This window comes from Patella vulgata, chromosome 5 (assembly GCF_932274485.2).
Source record: "Patella vulgata chromosome 5, xgPatVulg1.2, whole genome shotgun sequence".
Lineage (NCBI taxonomy): Eukaryota > Metazoa > Mollusca > Gastropoda > Patellidae > Patella > Patella vulgata.
Genome location: NC_065883.2, coordinates 35,434,633 through 35,459,024, shown reverse-complemented (window position 1 = coordinate 35,459,024; position 24,392 = coordinate 35,434,633). Strand labels below are relative to the sequence as shown.

General features: G+C 32.6%; 1 protein-coding gene across 5 annotated transcripts in view; it reads left to right on the top strand.

Moving 5' to 3' along the window:
- Positions 1-24,392, top strand: part of LOC126820646 (EH domain-binding protein 1) — a 72,329-nt gene that overhangs the window by 22,957 nt on the left and 24,980 nt on the right. The window contains exons 7-20 of one of the 5 annotated variants that reach the window (XM_050548719.2): positions 584-1,094; positions 1,345-1,399; positions 1,540-1,706; positions 2,098-2,146; positions 2,323-2,978; positions 3,440-3,473; positions 4,130-4,189; positions 9,973-10,098; positions 10,844-10,967; positions 11,353-11,400; positions 12,447-12,595; positions 15,017-15,083; positions 15,720-15,929; positions 16,329-16,428. In XM_050548719.2, the coding sequence (XP_050404676.2) occupies positions 584-1,094; positions 1,345-1,399; positions 1,540-1,706; positions 2,098-2,146; positions 2,323-2,978; positions 3,440-3,473; positions 4,130-4,189; positions 9,973-10,098; positions 10,844-10,967; positions 11,353-11,400; positions 12,447-12,595; positions 15,017-15,083; positions 15,720-15,929; positions 16,329-16,428 (2,356 nt within the window). Of the gene's footprint in view, positions 1-583; positions 1,095-1,344; positions 1,400-1,539; positions 1,707-2,097; positions 2,147-2,322; positions 2,979-3,439; positions 3,474-4,129; positions 4,190-8,177; positions 10,120-10,843; positions 10,968-11,352; positions 11,401-12,446; positions 12,596-15,016; positions 15,084-15,719; positions 15,930-16,328; positions 16,429-24,392 lie in introns of those variants that run through there. The other 4 variants (XM_050548718.2, XM_050548721.2, XM_050548720.2 and 1 more) reach the window with 4 other exon arrangements.

Sequence of the window (24,392 nt, the reverse complement as noted above, 5' to 3'; positions counted from 1 at the left end):
TGATTTTCAACAATTTCTGATAATTACTTCCAGAATTACTGCCCTTGATCTCTTTGAAGGTAATAAGATAAAGAATCCTATTGATTTTCAGCAATTTCTGATAATTACTGCGAGAGTTATGTCCCTTGGTCGCTTTTAAATATCCGATTGACTTGAAATTTATACACAGTGTTTAAGGTCATGAGACGAAGAAGCCTGTGGAACCTTTAGAGGCTAAAGTTAATATTGGATTGACACTGTCATAGTTATGGCCCTTGATCACTCTAAAAAATCTTGTAGATGCTTTAGAGGCTAAAGTTAATATCCAATTGACTTTATATTTAATACAGTGTTTAAGGTCATGAGATGAAGAAGGCTATCAATTTTCAACAATTTCCAATAATTATGGCAATTGATTTGTATGCTAAATGTTAGAATAGGGCAGAACTAGAAGCCAAATGGGTTGTTACTCGTAGTGTTTTGTAAATGTTTTCATTTCTGACAAAAGAAAAATATTTGTGACAACCCTTGTTGACTCCCTGGACAACTTAGCTGCTGTGGGTGTATGTTTTGTTGCCTGGCAACCTATCTTTTAAATTTTTAGATGATTCTTCAACTGTATTTGAAAAATGTAAACCAAGAAAAACGAAACCTGCTCCTCCACCTCCAAATCCATTTGGTGAACCAGATGATGAGGATGAGGAAGAATCTAAAGAAGGAACTTCTAGCCTCAATACATCCTCTGTCTATAGTTCTGTCTCAACATCTTTAAACCCATCACCACAGAAAATCATGCCTGCTAACCCTTTTGGGGATTCTGGAGAAGAAGAATGGCCTGAAGATTCTCACATGTCTAAATCATGTGATGGGTTAAAATCTTTAGATGAGAAAACACCAGAAAGAAGTAAATACAGTACTCTACCAGCATCTCTTGCCAGTAAGAAGGACAAAGAAAACAAAAAACAATTAACATTGAAAATGACTAAATCTCTCTCCCCTGCTGAACGACCAATTTATGAAGGTACCCCTCCCTCTACCCCTGAAGATGAAAAACCACAAATTAGAGCTATTACCCCTCCTGCTATAGAAGTTTCTATGAATACTTCTAACAATAGGTAATATTTCATTTATATAAGGCGAATGGAATGAAAATATCTTAGATAGGTTTTTGGAATGATCAGAATATCTTTGCCTTGGTCACATTTTATTCTATAACATACATATTTTCCAGAGATTCCCATCGCCAATGAACTTGTTTGATTTATATAGGTCCTTCTGATAAGACAGTGGAATGTTTGCTTTCTATTTACATGCTTTAAAGGTTACATAAAGAGTTGTTACTAATTGTTAACTTTATTTCTTTAGTAGATCGTCTACAATGGATGTAACAGCAGATATTACTCCCCATTCAATGAAAGAGGTAAGATTTTTTTGGTCAATATCTAATTTCATGTTTTGTGTTTGGAATATGAAGCTAAATGAAGGAAAACTTGTTTTCCTGATTTGTGAAAGAGTTAAATTACCAGGAATATTTCAGTTAGTATGATTTAATTTGTACAGATGGAATCTCCTGTAAAAACTGTCAGTGATCCAACAATAGATTTATTAGATTGGTGTAAACAAATAACGAAAGATTATAAAGGAGTGAAAGTAACAAATTTAACCACATCATGGAGGAATGGTTTAGCATTTTGTGCAATAACTCATCATTTTAGACCAGATCTCATGTAAGTAATATATCAATTTGCATATCAATACGCTAGAACTGTTAACTATTCATAATGAATAATCATCTTTTTTCTAGCAAGAATTTACTAATACAGGGCTTAAATATATTGTCATGATCAGGAATAGTAGTTGTGTGTCTCATAGATAAAACAATAACAGAGAAATTATTAAAATGATTAGGTAATGAAAAGATTGCACATGATTAGACTTGTAGTCCATCTTTGTATGTGGAAGCACAGCAGATGATAAATCTCTATATATTTCATCACTTTTATAAAATGTATTTTTTTTTCTCACGAACTATTGATTTAGATAAATTAATTAGAAATTGAGTATAACCAGATTATTTTGAAATGAAAAATAATGAAACGTAACTTTCCCTCATTTCAGTGACTACTCAGCATTATCTCCACATGACATCAAAGGCAATAACAAACTGGTAAGTAAGTTGGTTTTAGATCAATTGGTAATGAAACCTACCAATATACCTAAACTCTTCAAAGTCAGACAGAAAGCAGTGAGGATTTGTATACACAATATTTGAACTCAGGAGTGTTATTCTGACAAAATATGTCTTTTTTCATTGAATTAGTCAAAGATTTGGTTATTTTATAGGCATTTGATGCAGCTGCTAAACTTGGTATACCCAAATTGATTGAACCAGCAGATATGGTATTATTGGCTGTGCCTGATAAACTTATTGTAATGACATATCTACATCAGTTACGAGCATATTTCACTGGTCAGACACTAGAGGTTCAACAACTGGGTGCCAGTACCAGTGAATCAACTTATACTCTTGGGGATCATGATCATCAGTCCGATGAAAGAATAAGTGAAGAAATGTATGGAAGCACAGCAGATGATAAATCCCTTAAATCACCTACATCCCCAAGATCATTGAAAATAAAAACACCAGTAGTAACCAGCAAACAATCTCATACCAATAATGAATGTTTAGGTTTAAGTCCCAATGATACTTTTACTGATTCTGATAGTTGTGAAACTTCACCTGAACCAAGATACAAGAAAAGGGCAGATAAACACATACACACCAGTGGTAATGTTAAAACTGTGATAGAAAGGAAAAAAAAGAAAGCACCAAGTCCGCCTAAAAGTGATCCTGATTCACCAGATAAATCAGTGTTAATGACACGGAATCAATTAATGAATCCATTTGATTCTGATGATGATGAAATCAATAATGATATTACAGAGAGTACTGCTAGTCCCGAACCTGTAAAACCACAGATTAAGCCTAGAAAACCCAGGTATATTGCAACTTTCCACAAGCATTTGTCTACAAGCTACAGGCTGATTTAAAATTTATGCAAAGTGTTATGTTCATGGGTCGAAGAAGGTTTTTGATTTTGAAATGATTCCTATTATTACTATTAAAGTTACTGTCCGTGAAATATCTAGTGGACACTATAGCTGCTAAAGTAATCATCTTATTGACTTAAAAATTTATATACATTATTTATGTTTGAAAGATGGAATATCCTGTAGATTTTTTATAATAATTACTTTATTTATTATTGTCTTTGTTTACTTTGAAAGTTCTTATGAACACTCTAGCAGCTAAAGTTATATGTGTATTCGTTGCCTGGCATCATGTATTGGCTTTTCTGTATTGAATTGAATGTGATTTTGTATTTATACTAACTAGATGAAGTAACTAGGTTTATAAGCTGGGAAAGTGATGACTACACCTTTTCATTTTCTTATTCAGATCTTCCGAGAATTCAAAATCCCTTACAGATGAGGTAATGATTCATTTATTTCATATTAAATAAGACTGGTACATGTCTGTAAAAGAACAGTGATGTGTACTCGGCAGGAAATTGGGGATGGGGTTGGCTATGGGGATTCTGAAAGGAGATTCTAGTTGGAACTTTTTCTTCTGATAGCAGAATAGTAACTGCATCACACACAAACATAATCCAAAGACAATCCTGTGGATAAGATAGACAAATGACACAACAAATGTATATATTTGGTTTGATCTAAATATTAAGGCCACCTGCAGATTTTATCATGTCACGAGATGTAAACAAGACTAGGGCTAACCCAACCCTAACCCACGAGCTTCGGCAACAGTCACATGCCCTAACCATGTTTACATCTTGTGACCTAGAGGAAATCTGCAGGTGGTCTTAATATTTAGATCTGACGTGTATATTTCAAATCAGGTGAATGGATCCAGAGGCCATTCGTAAGAGTGTCCTACTGCACTGTACAGTCCCAGGCCTATAATGTTATCTCATATTGTTACTGACCATGGGCCCACCCCACAAATCATTTACATAATACCATATTTTCACCTTACACCCACACACACACCCACACACCCACACTTCAACTGATGTAAAATATTTCTTTAATTGATCAGTTCAATGTTGCTTTTTTGGTTCTATTTCAGGTAAAAAGGAAATTACCAAATACCCCAAGTAGTCCCAGGCCTAGTCCAGATCAAACAGAAGTAAGATTTTATTTGATAGAAATCTGCTTAATTTATTGAGAAAAATTGTTGTGCGTTAACCGTTATAAGGAGTATGAATAAAACAAGAACTATGAGCTTGAAGATATAAGATATGAAAAGTAGTAATTTAGTTTCACAGAAAGTCATTATACTGGAGAGTTGGTTTGTATTAATATATTAACAATTATTGTTCTTTGTAAGGACAAGTGCTACAATTTGAAGGCAGCAGCCAGTTTTAGTGAATATTTAGACAGAGGCAGTTACAGAAATTGCAAAAATTTCATATGGAATGATAAAGTTCCCTATTAATCTAGATTCAACCTCTTCCCTTTTAATATTTAGTTATTGATTGATATTATTTGTATCTGTAACATTTGAGAATAATAGTTAGATTTAATATATATACAATGTTTTGGGTGCTGTGTAGCTATATAGACTCACATACTAACAATCAGCTAATAGTACAGCATAGCTTGCCAAAACATTATTTTAATTTTACAATTTGAGTTTCAACTATTTATATTTTACTAAAATAAAATCTTTCTTTGCTTTCCTCTATTACTCCATAAAATAAACTGTAATTTGTGTTAATTTAGGTGTAATATTATTTTTTTATGAAGTAAAATATTTCTTTTAATAGGAAAATATTTTTGTTTAATTACTTAAAAATTGTTTTTCTCTTTGAAATTTAAACAGGCAGATAGAAATAGAAATTGTAACACATAAAATAGAAATAACCTTCTTCTACCTTCAAATTTTTATACGCCCACATTTTCATGTGGACATATATTGCCGTCGCTCTTGTACGTCCAGACGTCCGTCCACAATTGTTTGTGGACACTCTACAGGTCACAATTCTTATCTGATTTTGACGAAACTTGAAATATAGGTTTATCTCCAAAAGATCTTGGTTGCTTTCGATATTGGCACGTAACGGACCGAAACTTCATGGATTATGGCCCCTATTGTACGAAAAATCACCTTTTTAGCTTGTGGACCCTATAGAGGTCACAATTTTTATCCGATTTTGTTGAAACTTGAAATGTAAATTTATAACCCAAAGATCTTGGTTCCTTTCGATATTCGCGCATATCGGATCGTAACTTCCTGAATTATGGGGGTGGGACGATTTGATTTACCCAATACTACCCAAAACTACCCAGTACCACCCCAATACCACCTCAATATCACCACATACTAGGGTTGAAACTACTATTCGGATATCCATTAACGGATACAAAATAAGGGTTATCCGAATCATTTTACTGTCCGTTACAGTCTTCTGACATTCCGTATGCTCTATATTTAGCCATTTTTACATCTGATTACTTTGAAATTATCCCCAATGCTATTGATCACGTACGCAGCTTTGAGCATAAATGTTAATATCACGCATATTATTTAGATATTAATTAACTAATAAAGATATTAATGCAGTGCAACGAAAACAGTAGTCTGAATAAAAAAATATTCATTTCACACTCAGCATACACAGCCACTCATAAACATTGAAATAAGTAAGAAATTATGAGTATATGAACTTTTGATGTGATTTTGTTCAAATATTTCACGTTTCCGAATTATCTGAATAGTATTCGGATAGCAAACAAAAGTATTCGGATCACAAATCTCGATCCGATTTTTAACACTACCACATACTACCCAATACTACAACATTATGATGCAAAATAGACATATCATTTGATTTTTTTCAAAAATAGAGAGTTATATCGAGAGAAATGTACTTCAAATTCGATACCGATATCTGGCTGTTTCATTTGCCTCCCTATACCACCCCAAAAAAGCCAATAATAACCCAATACTACCAAATACTCATCAAATACTACCAAATACTACCCAATATGATCAAATAACAACCTAATATTGTCAAATAACAGCACATTAGTATAATTACTGCAACAATTTTTTCGATATTTTGCAGAAAATTGAAATTTTTACACAGTTATCTCCCTTTACAACCGGTAAATAGATTTTAGATTGCTACACTGATTAATCATCTTCTTTGCCTTTGCAATTGGTTTTCAAGACGACAAACTTAAAATAAGAAAAACAAGTATGACGATATACCATATTTTATTCCCAAAATGACCCATCTGTCTCTTACCACTTGATAGGGTTGTCTGTCAAACAAGGCGTGTTTTCTCGGGTCCCCCGGTTTAATCTCACTGTTAAACATCCCTATGCTACAGCGAGTTAATGAAATATATTTGAACTATATGTTAGTCCCGAAATTACCTAGTTAGTATTGATTGTTTGTATCTATTTTGAAATTAATGCTTTAACAAAACAATTGCATAATGTTTATATTCATTTTTTCATGTCAACTATTAAGTTATTGCGCATTTACTGACTGCACGATGTTTTATTTTAAAATTAACGAAATTGCACATGTCTCTTTCCAGTGTGTAATTCTCGACCCGACACATCTCAGTTCCTCAAAACTATCATATGCGACCTGTTACAGCCCTGTCGGTTTCTTTGATAATATAAATAAAACAGAACTTGATTACCCAATCAACAATCTTAACCCCATTGATTAATTGTTAAGTCAGGTTGAATGTATATATATAAACCAGTAGAGCATTACACATTGTGGGAGAAAACTGGAGACCGTGTCTATTCATTTAGGTGATAATGACATCGCCGCGACATCGTCACCTGTGGGTATATACCTTAGAATACTAAGAATTTGTTCAATAGTGACAATATTCGAAGAATCTGTGAAATTTTGACAAGAGGGTTTTTTTCAAAGGTGCCTGGTATGGAAACGGAATCATTTAAAAGTCAAAGACGGCGCGTTAATAAGTCATTAAAAGACAGATATAAAGACAAATTTGTGTGCTTTCCTGAAATATTATACCCAAATGATTTTTTACAGGACCGAGTGCACTTGTAGACAGCGTGTTATCATACTAAAATCACCAGGATGAAGAAATAATTATAGTACAATTATAGACATTTAAATAGATCACGAGACCGTTAAATGAACATTTTTAAATCAACCTCTAAAATACTCTTTTATTTGGATGTTTGGCTGTTTATTTTATAACACTATAGCAGAGGCATCTATGATAACCTGTTTTCCTTATTTTAACTTCGTCGTCTTGGAAACAAACTGCAAAGCCCAACAAGATGATTGAATTGAGTAGCAATCTAAAATGTATTTGTTAGTTGTAAAGGGAGATAACTGCGTAAATATTTCAATTTTCTGTAAATTATTGAATATTCGTTGCAATTATTATACTGATGCGCTGCTAATTGACGATATTAGGTTTGTATTTTATAATATTGGGTAGTATTTGGTAGTATTGGGTTATTATTTGCTTGATTAGGGTGATATAGGGAGGCAAATGGAACAGCCAAACATCAGAGATCACATTTGAAGTACATTTCTCACGATATATCTCACTACTTTTGAAAAAGATCAAGTAATATGCTCATTTGGCACCATTATGTTGTAGTATTGGGTAGTATGTGGTGATATTGGAGTGGTATTGGGTAGTATTGGACCCTATAAAGGTCGTAATTCTTATCTGATTTAAAAAAACGTTTTTATACGCCCACATTTTTATGTGGACGTATATTGTCGTCGCCACTGTTTGTCCGTCCGTCCGTCCACAATTTGTTTGTGGACACTCTACAGGTCACAATTTTTATCTGATTTTAACGAAACTTGAAATATAGCTTTATCTCCCTAAGATCTCGGTTCCTTTCGATATTGGCATGTATCGGACCATAACTTCATGGATTATGGCCCCTGATTGTACGAATAATCACGTTTTTAGCTTGTGGACACTCTAGAGGTCACAATTTTGATCCGATTTTGATGAAACTTGAAATGCATGTTTATAACCCAAAGATCTTGGTTCCTTTCGATATTCGCGCATATTGGATCGTAGCTTCCTGAATTATGGCCCCCGATTGTACAAAATATCGCGTTTTTAGCTTGTGGACCCTATAGAGGTTATAATTTTTATCTGATTTAAAAAAACGTATTATTATATCACCGTTACACCCTAAGGACGGCTGAGATCGAATTTCGTGAAAATCGGCCCAAAACTGACAAGCAAAATGGCCAATAGCGTAAAAATATGGTATATCAGGGTTGTGGATCCTATGGAGGTCACAATTTTTATCCAATTTTGTTGAAACTTGAAATGTAAGTTTATAACACAAAGATCTCGGTTCCTTTCCATATTTGCGCATATCGAATTGTGATTTCCTGAATTATGGCCCTTGATTGTAGGAAAAAATCACTTTCTTTTTAGCTTGTTCTCTATCCATCTCTCGAAAATGTGGGCGGATCCTGCCTGGCAGCCGCTGATTGTATGTCACCGTTACACCCTAAGGATGGTTGAGTTTGAATTTTGTGAAAATTGGCCCAAAACTGACGGAGAAAATGATGGCCCTCGTTCTCAATTAGCGTAAAAATATGGTATATCAAGGTTGTGGACCCTCTAGAGGTCACAATTTTCTTCTGATTTTGATGAAACTTGAAATGTAAGTTTATAACCCAAAGATTTCAGTTCCTTTTGATATTTGCGCATATCGGATCGTAACTTCCTGAATTATGGCCCCTGATTGTACGAAAAATCGCTTTTATACGCCCACATTGAAATGTGGTCGTATATTGTTGTCGCCCCAGTCGGTCTGTCCTTCGGTCCGGCGTCCACAATTGCTTGTGGACGCTCTATAGGCTAAAGTTAATATCCGATTGACTTCACAGTGTTTAAGGTCATGAGACGAAGAAGCCTATTGATTTTCAATGATTTTCGATAATTACTGCCAGAGTTATGACCCTTGATCACGCTCTAGAGGCTAAAGTTAATATCTGATTGACTTTAAATTTATAAACTCAGTGTTTGAGGCCATGAGATGAAGAATCATATTGATTTTAAGCACTTTGAAAAATCTTTTGGATGCTCTAGAGGTTAAAGTTAATATCCGATTGACTTTAAATTGATACACAGTGTTTAAGGTCATGAGATGAGGAATCCTATTCGATTTTCAGCAATTTCCGATACTTTTTGCAAGATACACAGTGTTTAAGGTCATGAGGTGAGGAATCCTATTGATTTTTAGCGATTTCCGATAATTAAATTTATACACAGTGTTTGAGGCTATGAGATGAAGAATCATATTGATTTTCAACGATTTCGGATAATTACTGCCAAAGTTATGGCCCTTGATCACTTAGAAAAATCTTGTGACGCTCTAGAGGCTAAAGTTATCATCCAATTGACTTCAGATTGATACACAGAGTTTAAGGTTTTGAGACCAACAAGTATATTGATTTTCAATGAATCTTTATGACTTGAACAGCTAAATTAAAACTTTCGTATACTAAACATTAGCATGGGGCAGAACTTTATAAAAATCAAACAAAATCTAATGGTTTTCTGATAATTACTTAATGAGTTGTTACTCTTAATCAGATTTTAATGTATTATAAATGTTTCATTACCGAAAAAAGTAAAAATATGCGACAACTCTTGTTGACTGCCCGGACGATATAGCTGCCGTGTGCGTGTTTCGTTGCCTGGCAACCTATCTTTGTTTAGCTTGTTCTCTATCCATCTCTTGCAAAATGTGGGCGTATCCTGCCTGGCAGCTGTTCTTTTTTTCTTATTTTTATATAAATTTCACTGTTTATGAGCTTATGTTGTAAAAACTGGAAGGACAAACAAAAAAGAGGAAAACTTTTGTCAATTTATTCTTTCTTATCACTTTGGTTGAATTTTATTTTTTGCCCTTTATGCCAGTCTCAGGCCAAACCACGTCAAATGGAATTGAAAGAACGAGCGCGTTTGTTACTGGAACAAGCAAGAAGAGATACACTGGTTAGATGCCAGTCTGCAGACAATGAAAAACAGCCAATCGAAACCAAGGTGCAGGATGCAGCTAATATCGTATGTTGCTTTATATGGGCATGAATGTTAAATTTCTTTGGCTATTTTAATATGAAATTTTATCAGAAACTTTTCATTTCATAGAAGAATATCTTGTGGTAGGTGATGGCTTGGCAAGGTAAACTGGACAATTTTTACTTCAGCTGGGTGCAATATTATGCTTTTAGTTGCTTTCTTTTATAATTAATTGTAAATCAAGGGTACTGGTATTACTTATTTTACCATTTTACTCTTCCATCACGATTTATTGTGTGGACGTTCACAACCATATGAGTTATTTGTAGAAACTGTCACCCCTCTTTCTTATTTTTTTTAGTTTTATTTTCTGCACAATATAGAAATAATATTAATGTAAAAAAAAGGAGCTATAGTGATATAGATTATAGTTTCACTATATGGTTATAATTACATGTACCGTAGTAGCATAAATTGTTGCTGTAGTACATATAGTTTTAACTGTTAATGCTGATTTTAGAATTTGCTGTATTTTTCTTTTAAACATTTACACAGTGATTGCTGTTTAATTTCAGGACGTGAGGTGGTCTGGGGTGGGGGGGGGATGGGATTTATTTAGGAATCCTAATCAGTTTAAACTAATATTCGGTCTACTGGTAGATTTAAATATATCAATTAAACAAATAGTATATGCTTGATACATGTACATTTTTTTGTTGCATCTTTACGTACATTTAATGGTATTTATGTTAATGTTATATTCTATTAGAATGAAGAAAGACAGAAACATTTACGTGAACGAGCTCGTCAATTGATAGCAGAAGCTAGAGCTGGTATAGGTCAACCGGAAACAGAGATTATAATGTCTAACAGACCTGTATCGTTTGAGAAAGGTAAATTAGACAAATTTTTAATATTTAGTTTTTTTAATTCAGCTTGTTGGGGAAAAACACATTTTATTTTCATGCACAGATTGTAAATGCACTTTTAGTTAGATCCATAGGCTTATTTAATTCACAAATAATGGCAGGTAGCTATAGTTGATCGTCAGATGTTGGATCTTCACATTAAGGCTGTTATGTGCTATGTTAGAAAATTTATAATATTAAGGAAGGTCCATCAACACTTCATACTAAAGACACAATGCACATAACTAATTCATAGTGCTTACACAGATTTCATTTCAATTTAAATTGATTTCATTATGTAGCATATTGTTATTTAGTGGTAAATTTTCAATAAGTATTAAATGTGTTCATTTGTCTGTATGCATGGCAGTTCCAACCAAATCATATAGAATTATCACAAGAAAAACATTCTACAGGGGTATGTAGTAAAACAACATATAATTTTATTATAACCCTCGTTATATATCAGCTTCTTTTATGTCATCTTCATTATTTTTATAACTACAATCATTAACAGTTTATTTGTGAAACAAATTATCCTCTTCAGATACCAAACAATTTAGAATTTATTATTTGATGTAATACATGTGATTGAGATAAGTATGCACTTTTGAAGCCAGGATACACTTTGCTTTACATTTTTCATGTTTTTCTTCCATTTGTGATATTAGATCTTGATTGTTTTTATATATGTATAAATATCTGAATTTTCAGAACTGGAAGAAATAGTTAGGTTATCTTGCTTTTGCAACCAAACTCTTAGATATATAACCTTTATTGTTTAATTTACAAATTACAAGTACTTGAAAAAACTAAAAAATATATATATAACCTTTATTGTTTAATTTACAAATTACATGTACTTGAATAAAGCTAATATATATATATATATGTATATATATATATATATATATATATATTATGAAAAGACTGTGAATAGTATTGGATTAATATAACTAACTTTGAATGTATAAATAATATTATATAATACTAATAGAATTGTTTATGAATGACATATATTAATATTAATATATAGCATTCTGAATGTATATTGTTCTGTTTATTGTTAATGGTATAGATGAATATTAGGCTCTTGATTAATTATCAAAAGCCAAGTATTGCATTCTACATAATATATTATATTAACTGTTGTTATCCCCTCTTCCCCCAACCTAACTTCATTAGCCCAGTCGGAGCAAAACAGTAGGACTTTAAACCCCATTTCATTTCATCTCTTCATCCAATACCATCTCCTTAAAATAATTAAAACCCTAGAAAAATATTTTCAATACTGAAATTCTCGAATAAGAAATTTAATGTATAAAAGGTATGTATAGAATTAAAAGCTGCAACACAATTTTACATAATATAAATCTATGTGTGTTACAAACGAAGCTAGATTTAATATTTCAGCTTCCTATTTCAAAATATATTTAAAAAGCAATTAGTTTTGATTTGTTTCAGAGAAGAACGAAAGTGAGGAGACCGATGTAACACCACCTGTTTCATCTGAAGTTGTATTAAAGAAATTAAAACTAGTCAAACCAAATATATCTATAAACCTAGAAGATGTAAATACAGAATCAACAAAAAGTTCAGATAATTTACCAAGAGTGAGTGTTTCTCTTATTTACCTATTTGTGGAATTTTAGGGGTTTCACACTTTGTAGTTTGTGTGAAACAATATTGTGTTTGTAAGGATTATTATTATTTCTATTTCCATTTTTCGTATCTCTGTAAGTACCCATAGGATCATTTCGTTGTCTGTAGGGTTCTGGCGAAAGTGTTTGTAACTTAGAGGATAGTCGTTATTAGGAACATTTTTGGACGTCATGAAATGCCCAAAATCACTGAATTTACATGGACGTATATTGTCGTTGCCCCTATCCGTACACAATTTGTTTGTGGACACTCTACAAGTCACAATTTTTATCAGATTTTGACGAAACTTGAAATATAGGTTTATGTCCCAAAGATCTTGGTTCCTTTCGATATTGACATGTATCTGATTTTAACTTCATGAATTATGGCCCCTAATTATACCAAAAATCACGTTTTTAAATTGTGGACACTAGAGGTCACAATTTTTATCCGATTTTGATAAAACTTGATGAAATATATGTTTGTAACCCAACAATCTTGGTTCCTTTCAATATTTGCGCATATTGGACTGTAACTTCCTTGATTATGGCCCCTAAACGTTTTTTTTTTTTTTTAGCTTGGTCTCTATCGATCTCTTGGAAAATGTGGGCGAACTTACCTGGCAACCGCTGGTTAAAAAATATTGCCTTAATTTGGACATACAAAGGTCAAATATTATTGTATTCTTTGGTTATTGCATATATTTTTGATTTTTGGAATATCTTCGCCAAATTTCAGTATCACAAAATAATTTCTAACCAGAACCATTGCCAAGAAATAGCCAATTTCAGTTTGCTATTACCCACAGATTTACAGATTATTAATGAATTCTGATATAAGCGCTTAGCATTTTGCTATTTCATATTTTGGTTTCAATCATATACTATCCTTATTATTCTGAGTTGTAAAAAATAATACTATCAAGTCGCATATATTTACAGTTTAGTGACTTGAAAAAGTGTTGATGTTAGTTTAAAGCAGGGCTTCCACTTCAAAATTTTCACTACCGGTCATTTTTGATAACGCACGAAAACTTTTCAAAGTAAATTCATATTTCATGTTTTTTATTCATGGTATGGTATTGTGAATTCACGTGTCTATACCACTTTGTCACCATGGGGTACACAAAAAAAAATATATTTGACTTAAAAATGAAATATTAGTAAGGCTTATGATAATTAATTATTAATTAATTAAATATTCCATTTTGGCTACTTAAATAACGAAATAGATGAATTGGCCGTAGAAAAACCATTTCAGTAGCTCACACGTAATTACCACGTGCTCCATAGTAAATACACTGACCTGGATAATTTTGAGTTGTAACACAATAACTTCGATATGAAGATAAATATATAATTATCCACGGTATATTTCTCACATTTATTGGTTTTAAGACCATATCTTACGGAATTACGGGTCGCAGAATTGTGACGTAAATCCTAATAATGTATAACTAAATGACTAACGGATAACTAACTTCCCAGCTAACAACACTAGCGCCCCCTAGAATATCGTCTTGTGTAAGAGTAACCGTATATACACAACATATTTTCTACACATGGAATTATCAATATCGCTGCACAATAGAACTGGAATACGTAATTTTCTTAATTTTTCGGTAAGCAAGTTAACTATTCTCTAGATTTTATTTCTACAATTTCCACAAGGCCATAATGCCGCTATAAAAATTTATAAATGCATTTTTCTCCCAACACGTACATGTACGTTGTTGAGGACTTCCGTAATTTCTATGCTGTTTTTATTTTATATGACAGTTGGTTGGATGCGAAGAGCAGTATTTTATATCAATTGCCTTTTTTCGAAGCTCATAATAACCTCGTTTACATCGTGCCTGACCGTAATAGCGGTAAACGGTTTTGATGTTGAAAATGTTTCTGACACGTGGACAATACGTGAATGATTAACAATGGACCGCTTCACGCCGTTGATTAGATTCCCACTTATCAATTAACTTTTATTGTTCTCTACCAGACACTCATCATTAATTATCAACACACCACTCAGTATAATCTGTTGACGACTATTGTATTTATACAACTCTATAACACCAATCACGAGATTGGCTTCTATACGTGTGCATTCTTGTATAGTTACATAGTGGAGGTCGGTCGTAGCCATGTTTGAAAAGTGGGTTTTGGAGAAAAAAAACTCTCTTTCCGGCGTGCAAAATGACCGTTAGGTCAGATCCAGGAACGGTCATTTGCCATAGCCGCAGGTCTCGACCGGCATATACGGCCGATGTGGAACCCATGGTTTAAAGCTAAATGATATAATTTTATAACAGGAGTCAAGCTTCATACTGTCCTCTCTTATGAAAACATATGTGGCAAAGATGGATGTGACATGTATTATGTTGTTTAATTTTGTAGAGAAGTAGAAGTTTAGATGATAATTTAAGAGAGAATGTTGACAATAAATTAGTTTCTCCAGACTCAGGTAAGTGCTCCAATCAAATAAATTCTTGGGTTTTTTTTCCAAAACAGAATGATTTATCTTTTTCAACTTAACTGTGATATTAAACTTTTGTGAGTGTTTTATAACACCTGTGTAACTCTCTACAGTATTCTCACCTATAAAACTGTTAAAAGTTGTCCTGAAAATGTATCCTTTTGAATATAAATTGTTGCTTTCAAATTATGCAGAACTACTATAGGTACCAATAATGCTTTTCCTTATTGACTGTTTAATGAAGCACAAGTTTTCAAAATAAGGCAAAGCAGTTTTTGCATTTGACTTTTTCAAAACCATTTCACTATGTCATTTCATACTGACTTCAAAGTCGCCTGTCCAACCTCTTGGGTTTTCTCCGAGTCCTCTGGTTTCCTCCCACTGCTAAAGACCCTACGCGCAAGCGAATTATTGAAATAAAAGTGAACCATGTGTTAGTCCCGAAATGACCTAGTTTGTGTCGAGTGGACGTTAAACCCCATTTTTCTCTCTCTCACTGACTTCAAATATTTTTTGTTCAAAAAGCAAAAATGAAATAGAATTATGTTCAAATAGTGGATCTTTTTTTTCTACATTTAATATTTCTTTGTATATTTGTTTATGTATATATTTTGTATTATATAGGTAGTTGTAATGATGGTAGTTTAGGTAGTGATGGTGAACAAGATGATTCTGATGGATCAGATATTGGTCTACAGGTTACATCTGATGAAGATCTTCGTGATACTAATCAGTATGTCCGCTCTGAGATGGAAGCTTTAGAAACAGAGCAATACCAGATTGACGAACAAGCTTCTAAATTAGAAAAACAATTAAGGAGGGTAATGAACAAAGGTGAATGTATATCTTGTATTTAAAGTGCACTACTATGTGAAACTGAATGTGTTATTTCCCTTAGCACAATAGATAATTAAAAGAAGACTACAGATTGGGATTTGGGATGAAGCTAATGTGAACTGTCAGTTTTCATTAATAATATCTTAAATCGACAGGAAGATTAGATAAAGAGCTGACAGTTGCCGCTTTAATAGTTAAAAAATAGATAATGTAAAGGGAATACGCTGAAAATTTCAGTCAAATTACATCACTCATTTTAATAACACTGTAGCATCGATTGTCATTGTTACCGTTGTTGTTTATCCATTTTTACGGTTAATCATTTCTAACATATTATAATTAATCATCTGTCTATATTTACATATATAAATGTGTTAATAATAATTGTATTTTTAGGTAAAAATAAAGCTTTAGAGGAACATTTAATGCAGGAATGGTTTATGCTAGTCAATAAAAGAAATGCTTTAATCAGACGACAAATGCAACTTAACATTCTGTAAGTAGAAATATCTTAATAATAAAACTGAATTTATGTAGGATAAGTAATCTCTTAAGTATTGTTAAACATGCTAAAGTAGTAGTTAATTTAAAAGTAATAAAATAGATAAACAAGTTTTCAAATTATATTAACACAAACTTTTCAGAATAATGAAATATCTGTCATTATCATGTTCATTAATTAGATTTTCTGATACCATGTGACAATGCTACAGTTATGGTTAGGACTAAATCTATAAAATTCTTTCAATTTATCTTGGTACGCATGAATGTAGTTCGTCTATTTGTAGCAATTCTCCCTTTCCCCCTTTTGCATGGCTATTTTAGTTGACTTTTGGTCTAGAATCAAAGAAGTATGTTTGAATTTACATTTTCTGACAGGTTTTAGTGGGTTGTCCTGATTTCTATTCTTGAGTCGAGTTTGGTTAATAATAAAAAGAGTTCTTCCCCTTACACTTCGAATGACATTTGTGTTGATCTATTTTATTCATGGGTTCAGTTTATTATGAGTGCATTACTAATTAGGTCATTACACTGTTACATTGGGTCACGTGGCCAAGTGGGTAAGACGCTAGCTTGCTAGCCTGGAGGTCGGGTGTTCGATCCCTGCATTGGCCGAGAAAGTTCATCCAGATTTTCCGGCGTGGTTCTCCCTTGTCAGTGATGCAGGACGGAGGGGCTGACATGGAAAGCTGTCTAGTCGTTCGGATGGGACGAAAAACCGAGGTCCCGTGTACACATTGGCGTGCACGTAAAAGATCACTTGGCAGTTGGAATTCGATATAAGAGTAGGCTGTAGTGCCGCTGTCCGGGCAAAATTTCCCTCATAGCACACTGTATGGCGTATGCCCGTCTTCATTATCCCAGGTTAGGAGCAGAACAGTAGGACGTTAAACTCCATTTCATTTCTCATTTGTTACATTGGTACCGTTTAATCTAGCGTAAATAGCGTTAATTTCTACTCTGTGTCCAATTATTCATAATTCATTGGAGACTTGTGATGCGTTCAGTTTATTTTTACAGTAAGTACAAGCTTACGTCTGACTTGAAAGCACTTTCAAATCCCGTTGCAAGTTCTATTTATGTCTTATTTCTATTTGTAAGACCAATAACCAAAATACCTTTATAGTTTGCAATTTAAAAGTCTATCTTTGCCGTAATTCAAGAGTTATTATTAACTATACACTCTTAATACAGTAAATATGCAAAACAATTTGAACACAGCATAAATATCTAAACTGTGTAATACATGTATAGTCTTATGCATACGCATCCTTTAAAATGTTCTAGACATGCAGCTTTACATATAAGCATGAAATGTATTTAGTAGGTTTTATTTGATCTACAGCGAAAAAGGGTCGTTGTTCTATAATAATAAAAAGAAATAAAGAGTTTGAATTATTAGTTTATTTTCACGTTTTGTCTTACACAATAGACATATTGTTAGCTTCTGACACATGTGTATTAATTCTACAAGCCTTCTGTGTTTATTGCCCGAGATGATCGCACTACCCTTCAACCCAAAACGCTTTCTATAGATCCCATATTATGTAATATATGATTAGTGCAATACCCATGCTGTTAGTCTTAATTGCGAAGACATTTAAACAAAAGGATTTAATCAGGGTAGGGAGTGGACGTGTACACACGTAAATCATTCGTGGATGTGTTGTCAGTGTGGGAAATACTGTTTTAAATGGATATATAAATACACGTTTTATGAATGTGGACGAAACGGTATGTGCATCTCAAGAAAGCTTTGCTTCGGAACCGTCCCGTCGCCATTAAAAACCTAACATCTATTTCACCGTAGTGGTCTTGAAAAATAATCCCCGGATAATGACAGGCATTACAGATATCTGCCGTCGTATGAATCCTGAAAAATAATATTTCACCGTATCGCAACAGAACAGTCGTGCTAATTAGATGGGACGCTTATAATTCAACACGTGTCGAGAAACTAAACACTAGTTAATTAGACGCTTGGTAATCAAAATTAAACAGTGAGATTGAAATTCGATAGAAGTACAAATTGAGCACCATTTGCCGAAATTCAACAATATTTATGAATAATTGGACACAGAGTAGAAATAAACGCTATTTATGCTAGATTAAACGGTACCAATGTTACAGTGTTATTTGTTTGAAATTTCTAAGCATTATTCAAATTATTGTCATGTAGAAGCCTATCAAATTTCACCAATTTGATTTAATTATTTATTGAGTTATGGCTATAGAGACAGAAGTAACTGCACAATATGCTTTATCAGATCAGTCAAACCAAAGAAGCCTTTGAAATTTCAACGATAATAATATATTTATAAAGCATTAAATTCTCAAAACTTGCTTAGTGCTCTTGTTTACTTTGTAGAATCGTGTGAATGCTTTAGTGGTCTGCCTGAAATATATGCATTGTTCAAAATTCAACTTCAAATTAATGAAATAAAGAGGCCCATTAGATTTCAATCAATTTCCATGAATTATTTCTAGACTTAGTGCCCTTGCTTACTTTGTAGAATTTTAGGAAAAGTTAACACCAGATCTGTTTGTAATTTGTATTCATTATACAATTAGAGAAATGTAGAAGTCTATTGAATTTCAACAATTTTTATTTATCACTTCTATGATACAATATTGTACAAAAATAAATACATTCAGAGACCTGAATGAATACAAAAATTAATGCATTTATAGACCAGAACAAAAATTAGAATTTTATAGAAAAATAAATGAATTCATAGGCCTTAAGAGAATAGAATACAAAAGTAAATGCATTTAATATAGGCCTGTACCAGTTGTTTGGATGGTACGAAAAACTGGGGACACAAGATCAGTACACATTGGCTTGCACAAAAAGTTGACAGTTGTAATTTGAAATAAGAATTTGCACAGTCCAGTTGGTGTAGAAAAAAGTAGAACATAACCCCATTTCATTTCATTTGTTAAGTCATGTCATTCATATATGGACATTTATCAATATTTTTATTTTATAATTAAATATTTAACACAGGAGAATAAACTAACAATTTACAAAGTAGTAAAGTTTCATGCAGATATTTTTGTTAATTTTTTAAAAAAATTAAAAATCACATAAAATGATGTAAGTTAATAAAATGGTGAAGCCTATAAAATGTCTAAGCTTATAGGTAATCAGTAATAATCCCCAAACAAAAAAATTAAATAACCAGCAGACAGAACAAAAAACTATGTCAACTTAGAAGATTGATGTAGGGCAGTGAATAATAAAGCTGAGAATAATTCCTGATATTAGGATTACGAAAAAAATGTCAGTATTTTAATCAAAATATGTTATCTTATAATGATACACTAATTAATTACATTATAATCCTGATCAAGTTATTGTTGTAAAATAAAAGGTCATCTTAGCTTGTAGATTATTGATTTTAAGAAATGTATAATACGCATTGATCTGTTACTCTAGCCTGTTTTTTGTGCACTTCTTAAAATGATTCAAATGGTGAATGACCAGGGAAGGGGGATGGTGTGGGTTCTGAATGTCATAGTTTCATTTTACTGTGACCTATGTTTTCAAAAACAAAATTAAATTTTTGTATGCCCGCATCGTCTGTCAATCCGTCTCTCTTGTTGTTTGATTTGTTTTTAGGAAAATACAAGGGCAACAATTTAATGATAAACCATATATCTTTTTGAAATGGTATTTGTTGAACTGTCTTATTGAAATGAAGAAGTCTATTGATATTCAACATTGAGCAATTATCACCTCCATATCTACTTCCAGCATTATTCCCTTTGATATTAAATGTTATTACTCTATTATATAGATGCATTATTATGGTCTGATGATTTAAAAATATCTACTTGTGGTTTACCTCATTCAAAGGAATATGCCTGTTTTCACCAATTCCAATGTTATATCTAGTTGTTATAAAATATTTTTATGGCACTATAGAAGTTTTATTTTTCACCTGAAGTGAAAAACCTATGGAAGGGTATCGCTGCCAATATTAAATGCTATGCTAAAATGTCTTTTTCATTGATTATATGTAAAAAGTACAATGTACAATGTCCTAAAACTGGTAATGATCTTACGCAGAGCACTAACTATAATATGCAAATATAGGATATCACGTGACTTATTAACATATACAGAAACGAGGCCGAGATCAACCTAGCACACTATAAACCAGCACGCGATATGGGGAAATCAACCTGGCACACTATAAGAAATTTACATACCTTGAAAAAATGATCAAATTTGTATGTTACTTAACTATATTACCATGATTACGGACAGGGGGAGGGTATGCAATGTCAAAATACGGGTCATAATACGATATTCACGATATCGTGTTACATATCAGTGAAAAGCATGTTCATGTATACTCTTTGCTCTCTTTAAGTAGCCTACATACAGGGCTGTCGGTAATTTTTCACGGTTGATTAGCAGCACTGCTAATCAAAAAGTCCAATTTTGCAAATTTGATTAGCAAATTTAAAAATTGATTAGCAGTTTTTCAGTTTCAACATAAAACACCTAAATAACAAGATATTACTTTAGTTCATAACACATATGATTAGATTCCATTCTTAGATTTTTTAGCACTGCCACAAGTATTTGTGATAGTTTGTGAATGTGATGTAGACATTTAGTTGGGTTTTATGTATGAAGCCAATTTTTGACAATGACTTCCGAAGCCCCAATCATTTTAATTGTTATTTTTTCGTTACGTTAGAAATCTTCGTTAGAAAACAATTTCGTCTGCTTTTTGTCGTGTATTACTATTTTTGTTCAATCGGTCGCACCTCGATTAACTAGACACACACGATATAAACAATAATATTTTACGGGAATTTTTACTTTGATTTATCATTTTACAATACGTTAACATATATTTATTTTTTTATATTTTATTTACAATACGTGGGGGAACACTGGATTTATTTCTTTCAAAATGAATATGATATAATTACTTGATGTCTCACAACGTGAGTGGTACTACTTGATTCCCTATTTCCGGTTTAATAGTCCCTATTCATAGAGTTATGTCCCTGTATTATATAGTACCGTATAATGAATTGTGTCTGGGTAGTTCGAGAAGAAAATGTCACACGGAGAATTGAGTTTTGTTTATAAAATTTTATTCAACATTTTATACACGTTGAAAGTGTCAATATCCAAAATGACAGGCATATTAATGATTCGCAGTTACTGCGAATCAAAAACTTTAGATTTTAATTTTTGATTAGCAACGGACAAAATATGCATCGCAAATTGCGCTGCGATACTGGTTGTCGGCAGCCCTGCCTACATATATATTCATTATTTGTTGGGCACAATGATTATACTTTTTTTAAAAATGGATTAAAGTTAATTAGCCTGTACTAAAATTTAGAATAGGGTGTGGAGGCGGTGGCAAGGTTTAAAATGTAAAAAATATGGGTCTTAATACGAAATTCTAGTTATCGTGTTATACATCACTGGAAAGTATGTTTCTATGGCTCTTTGAATCTATCAGTTATTTCCTGGCACATTCCTAATTATGTACTTTAGAGAAAGAAAAGTCCTCCTTGTTTTGTCGAAAGAAATGTGTCGCTGTCCGACAGAAACCTAATTGCTAAATATAGACTATACTGTCAATTTATTAACCATACCAATCACATGATTTTATTGCAGGCACGATCGCCCGGTGAATTTCTTATAGGTTACCATGTTGATTGCCTCAATATCACGGGGTAAATATCTTGTGTGTGTGAAATAGCTTTATTTAACGTCCGCTTCCACCGAGGTGATATCGCAGACAATGTAAACAGGGCTGTCGGTAATTTTTCACAGATGATTAGCAGCACTGCTAATCAAAAAGTCCAATTTTGCCAAATTTGATTAGCAAATTTAAAAATTGATTAGCAGTTTTTCAGTTTCAACATAAAACACCTAAATAACAAGATTATTTTAATTTTAATTGATAACAAACGGTTAGATTTCATTCTTAAGATTTTTTTAGAACTTTAGCACTTCTACAGGTAGCTGTGAACATTTCCGAATGAATGTAGACTTTTGGTTAGGCCTTATGTCTGGGCAGTGACTTCTTATTTCTTCGTTAGAAAACAATTTTGTCTGCTTTTTATCGTGTGTTATTATTTTTGTTCAATCGTAAGCACACGGTATTTTACGAATAATCTCGATTATCTAGACGTACGTGATATAAACAATAAAAGTTTACGGGAATTCTTACTTTGATTTCTCATTTTACAATACGTTTACACATATTTATTTTTTATATTTTATTTACAATACGTCTGGGATACACTGAATTTAATTTTTTTCAAATTGAATACTTATATAATTACTCGTAATTGACATGTCTCGCAACGCGAGTGGTACTACTTGATTCCCTATTTCCGGTTTAATAGTCCCGATTCATAGAGTTATGTCCCTGTATTATATAGTATAATGAATTGAGTCTGGGTAGTTTGAGAAGAAAATGTCACACGGAGAATTCCATTTTGTTTATAAAATTGATATTTTATATACGTTGAAAGCGTTGAAAAATGTGGATAAATCTTTGTGTCATATCCAAAATGACAGTCATGTTAATGATTCGCAATAACTGCGAATCAAAAACGTTAGATTTTAATTTTTGATTAGCAACGGACAAAATATGTATCGCAAATTGCGCTGCGATACTGGTTGTCGGCAGCCCTGAATGTAAATATCTTATAGTGTGCTGGCTTATAGTGTGCCAGGTTGAGTCATGTGATATCCTACATTTGCATATCAAACTTGGTGCTCTGCGTAAGATGTTACGTAGAAAGCGCGAAGGACAAATGAAATGCGGCACAACGCAAATGTAAAATGTGATGAAGGAAATGTCAAATGTTGACACGTCAAAAACAGCATTTTCCAATAAAACATTTGACATTAGACACATTGCATTTGACGTTTTACATTTAACTTTGGCCTTAGAGGTCTTTTGACTTTATCGTTACCGGTGTTAAGACTTTGTACATGTACTTTTTACACGTAATCAATAGAAAACACATTTTAGCAGGGCATTTAATATTGGCAGCGATACCCTTCCATAAAAACCTATTGATTTTCTATAATTATCGATAAATCTTTTGGAAATATTTACGAGATGTCAGTATGCAAAGGATGAAGTCTATTAATTTTGAATGATATGGATGACTCTTTCCAGAGTAATTACTATTATGAACACTTGAGCATCATGATGCTCTAAGGTTCTGCACAAAAAAAAGCACATGATCTCCAATACAGGACACAAAAGTAAAAATATAGTCCTTGAAAATACAGTTAAAAGAAAAGTTAATTAAAAGCCTGGTGAAAAAGTGAGTTTTTAAAAGATGTTAAAAATATGCACTGTTTCAGCATCCCTGTACCATAAATAAATTATGGTAACATTGATCCTAAAGAGGAATCAAACTAAGTGAGTCTGTCCATACAAAATGCTTCATTGGTGTAACTTTGTAGACTTGACCACTGGAATTCATTAAGAAAACGATCTTACAACAAAAGGTCACTCTTATTACTCTTAATCTTTGATACTTGGGAATTTCAGATCACGAGGAAGACTCCTCTTACTCAGATCACGAGGAAGACTCCTCTTAATTTCAGACCCTTATCATTACAACTACCATAGTTAATCAGTTATGTTCTGTTGTTACGAAATCATGTTGACTCGTCCAGCTTACTAAAATCAAAAACTGTTAACATTCTTAATTAAAGTTCATTGAAGTTCTGACATCAGATTCACAATATGACCTTGTCTTATCTAATTTTGTAGAAGAGAGGTCTACATAATGAATAAACGATATTAGAACTCAAGATTTATTGCTGTAAAATAAGGATAATAATTCTAATTTTTTCTATAAACAAATTTTCAGCAGTTTTCTGGATTCCATTGTACATACAACCATCAATGTCAAATCATGTCTATAAGATAAGGAAACAGAAGGGGATTA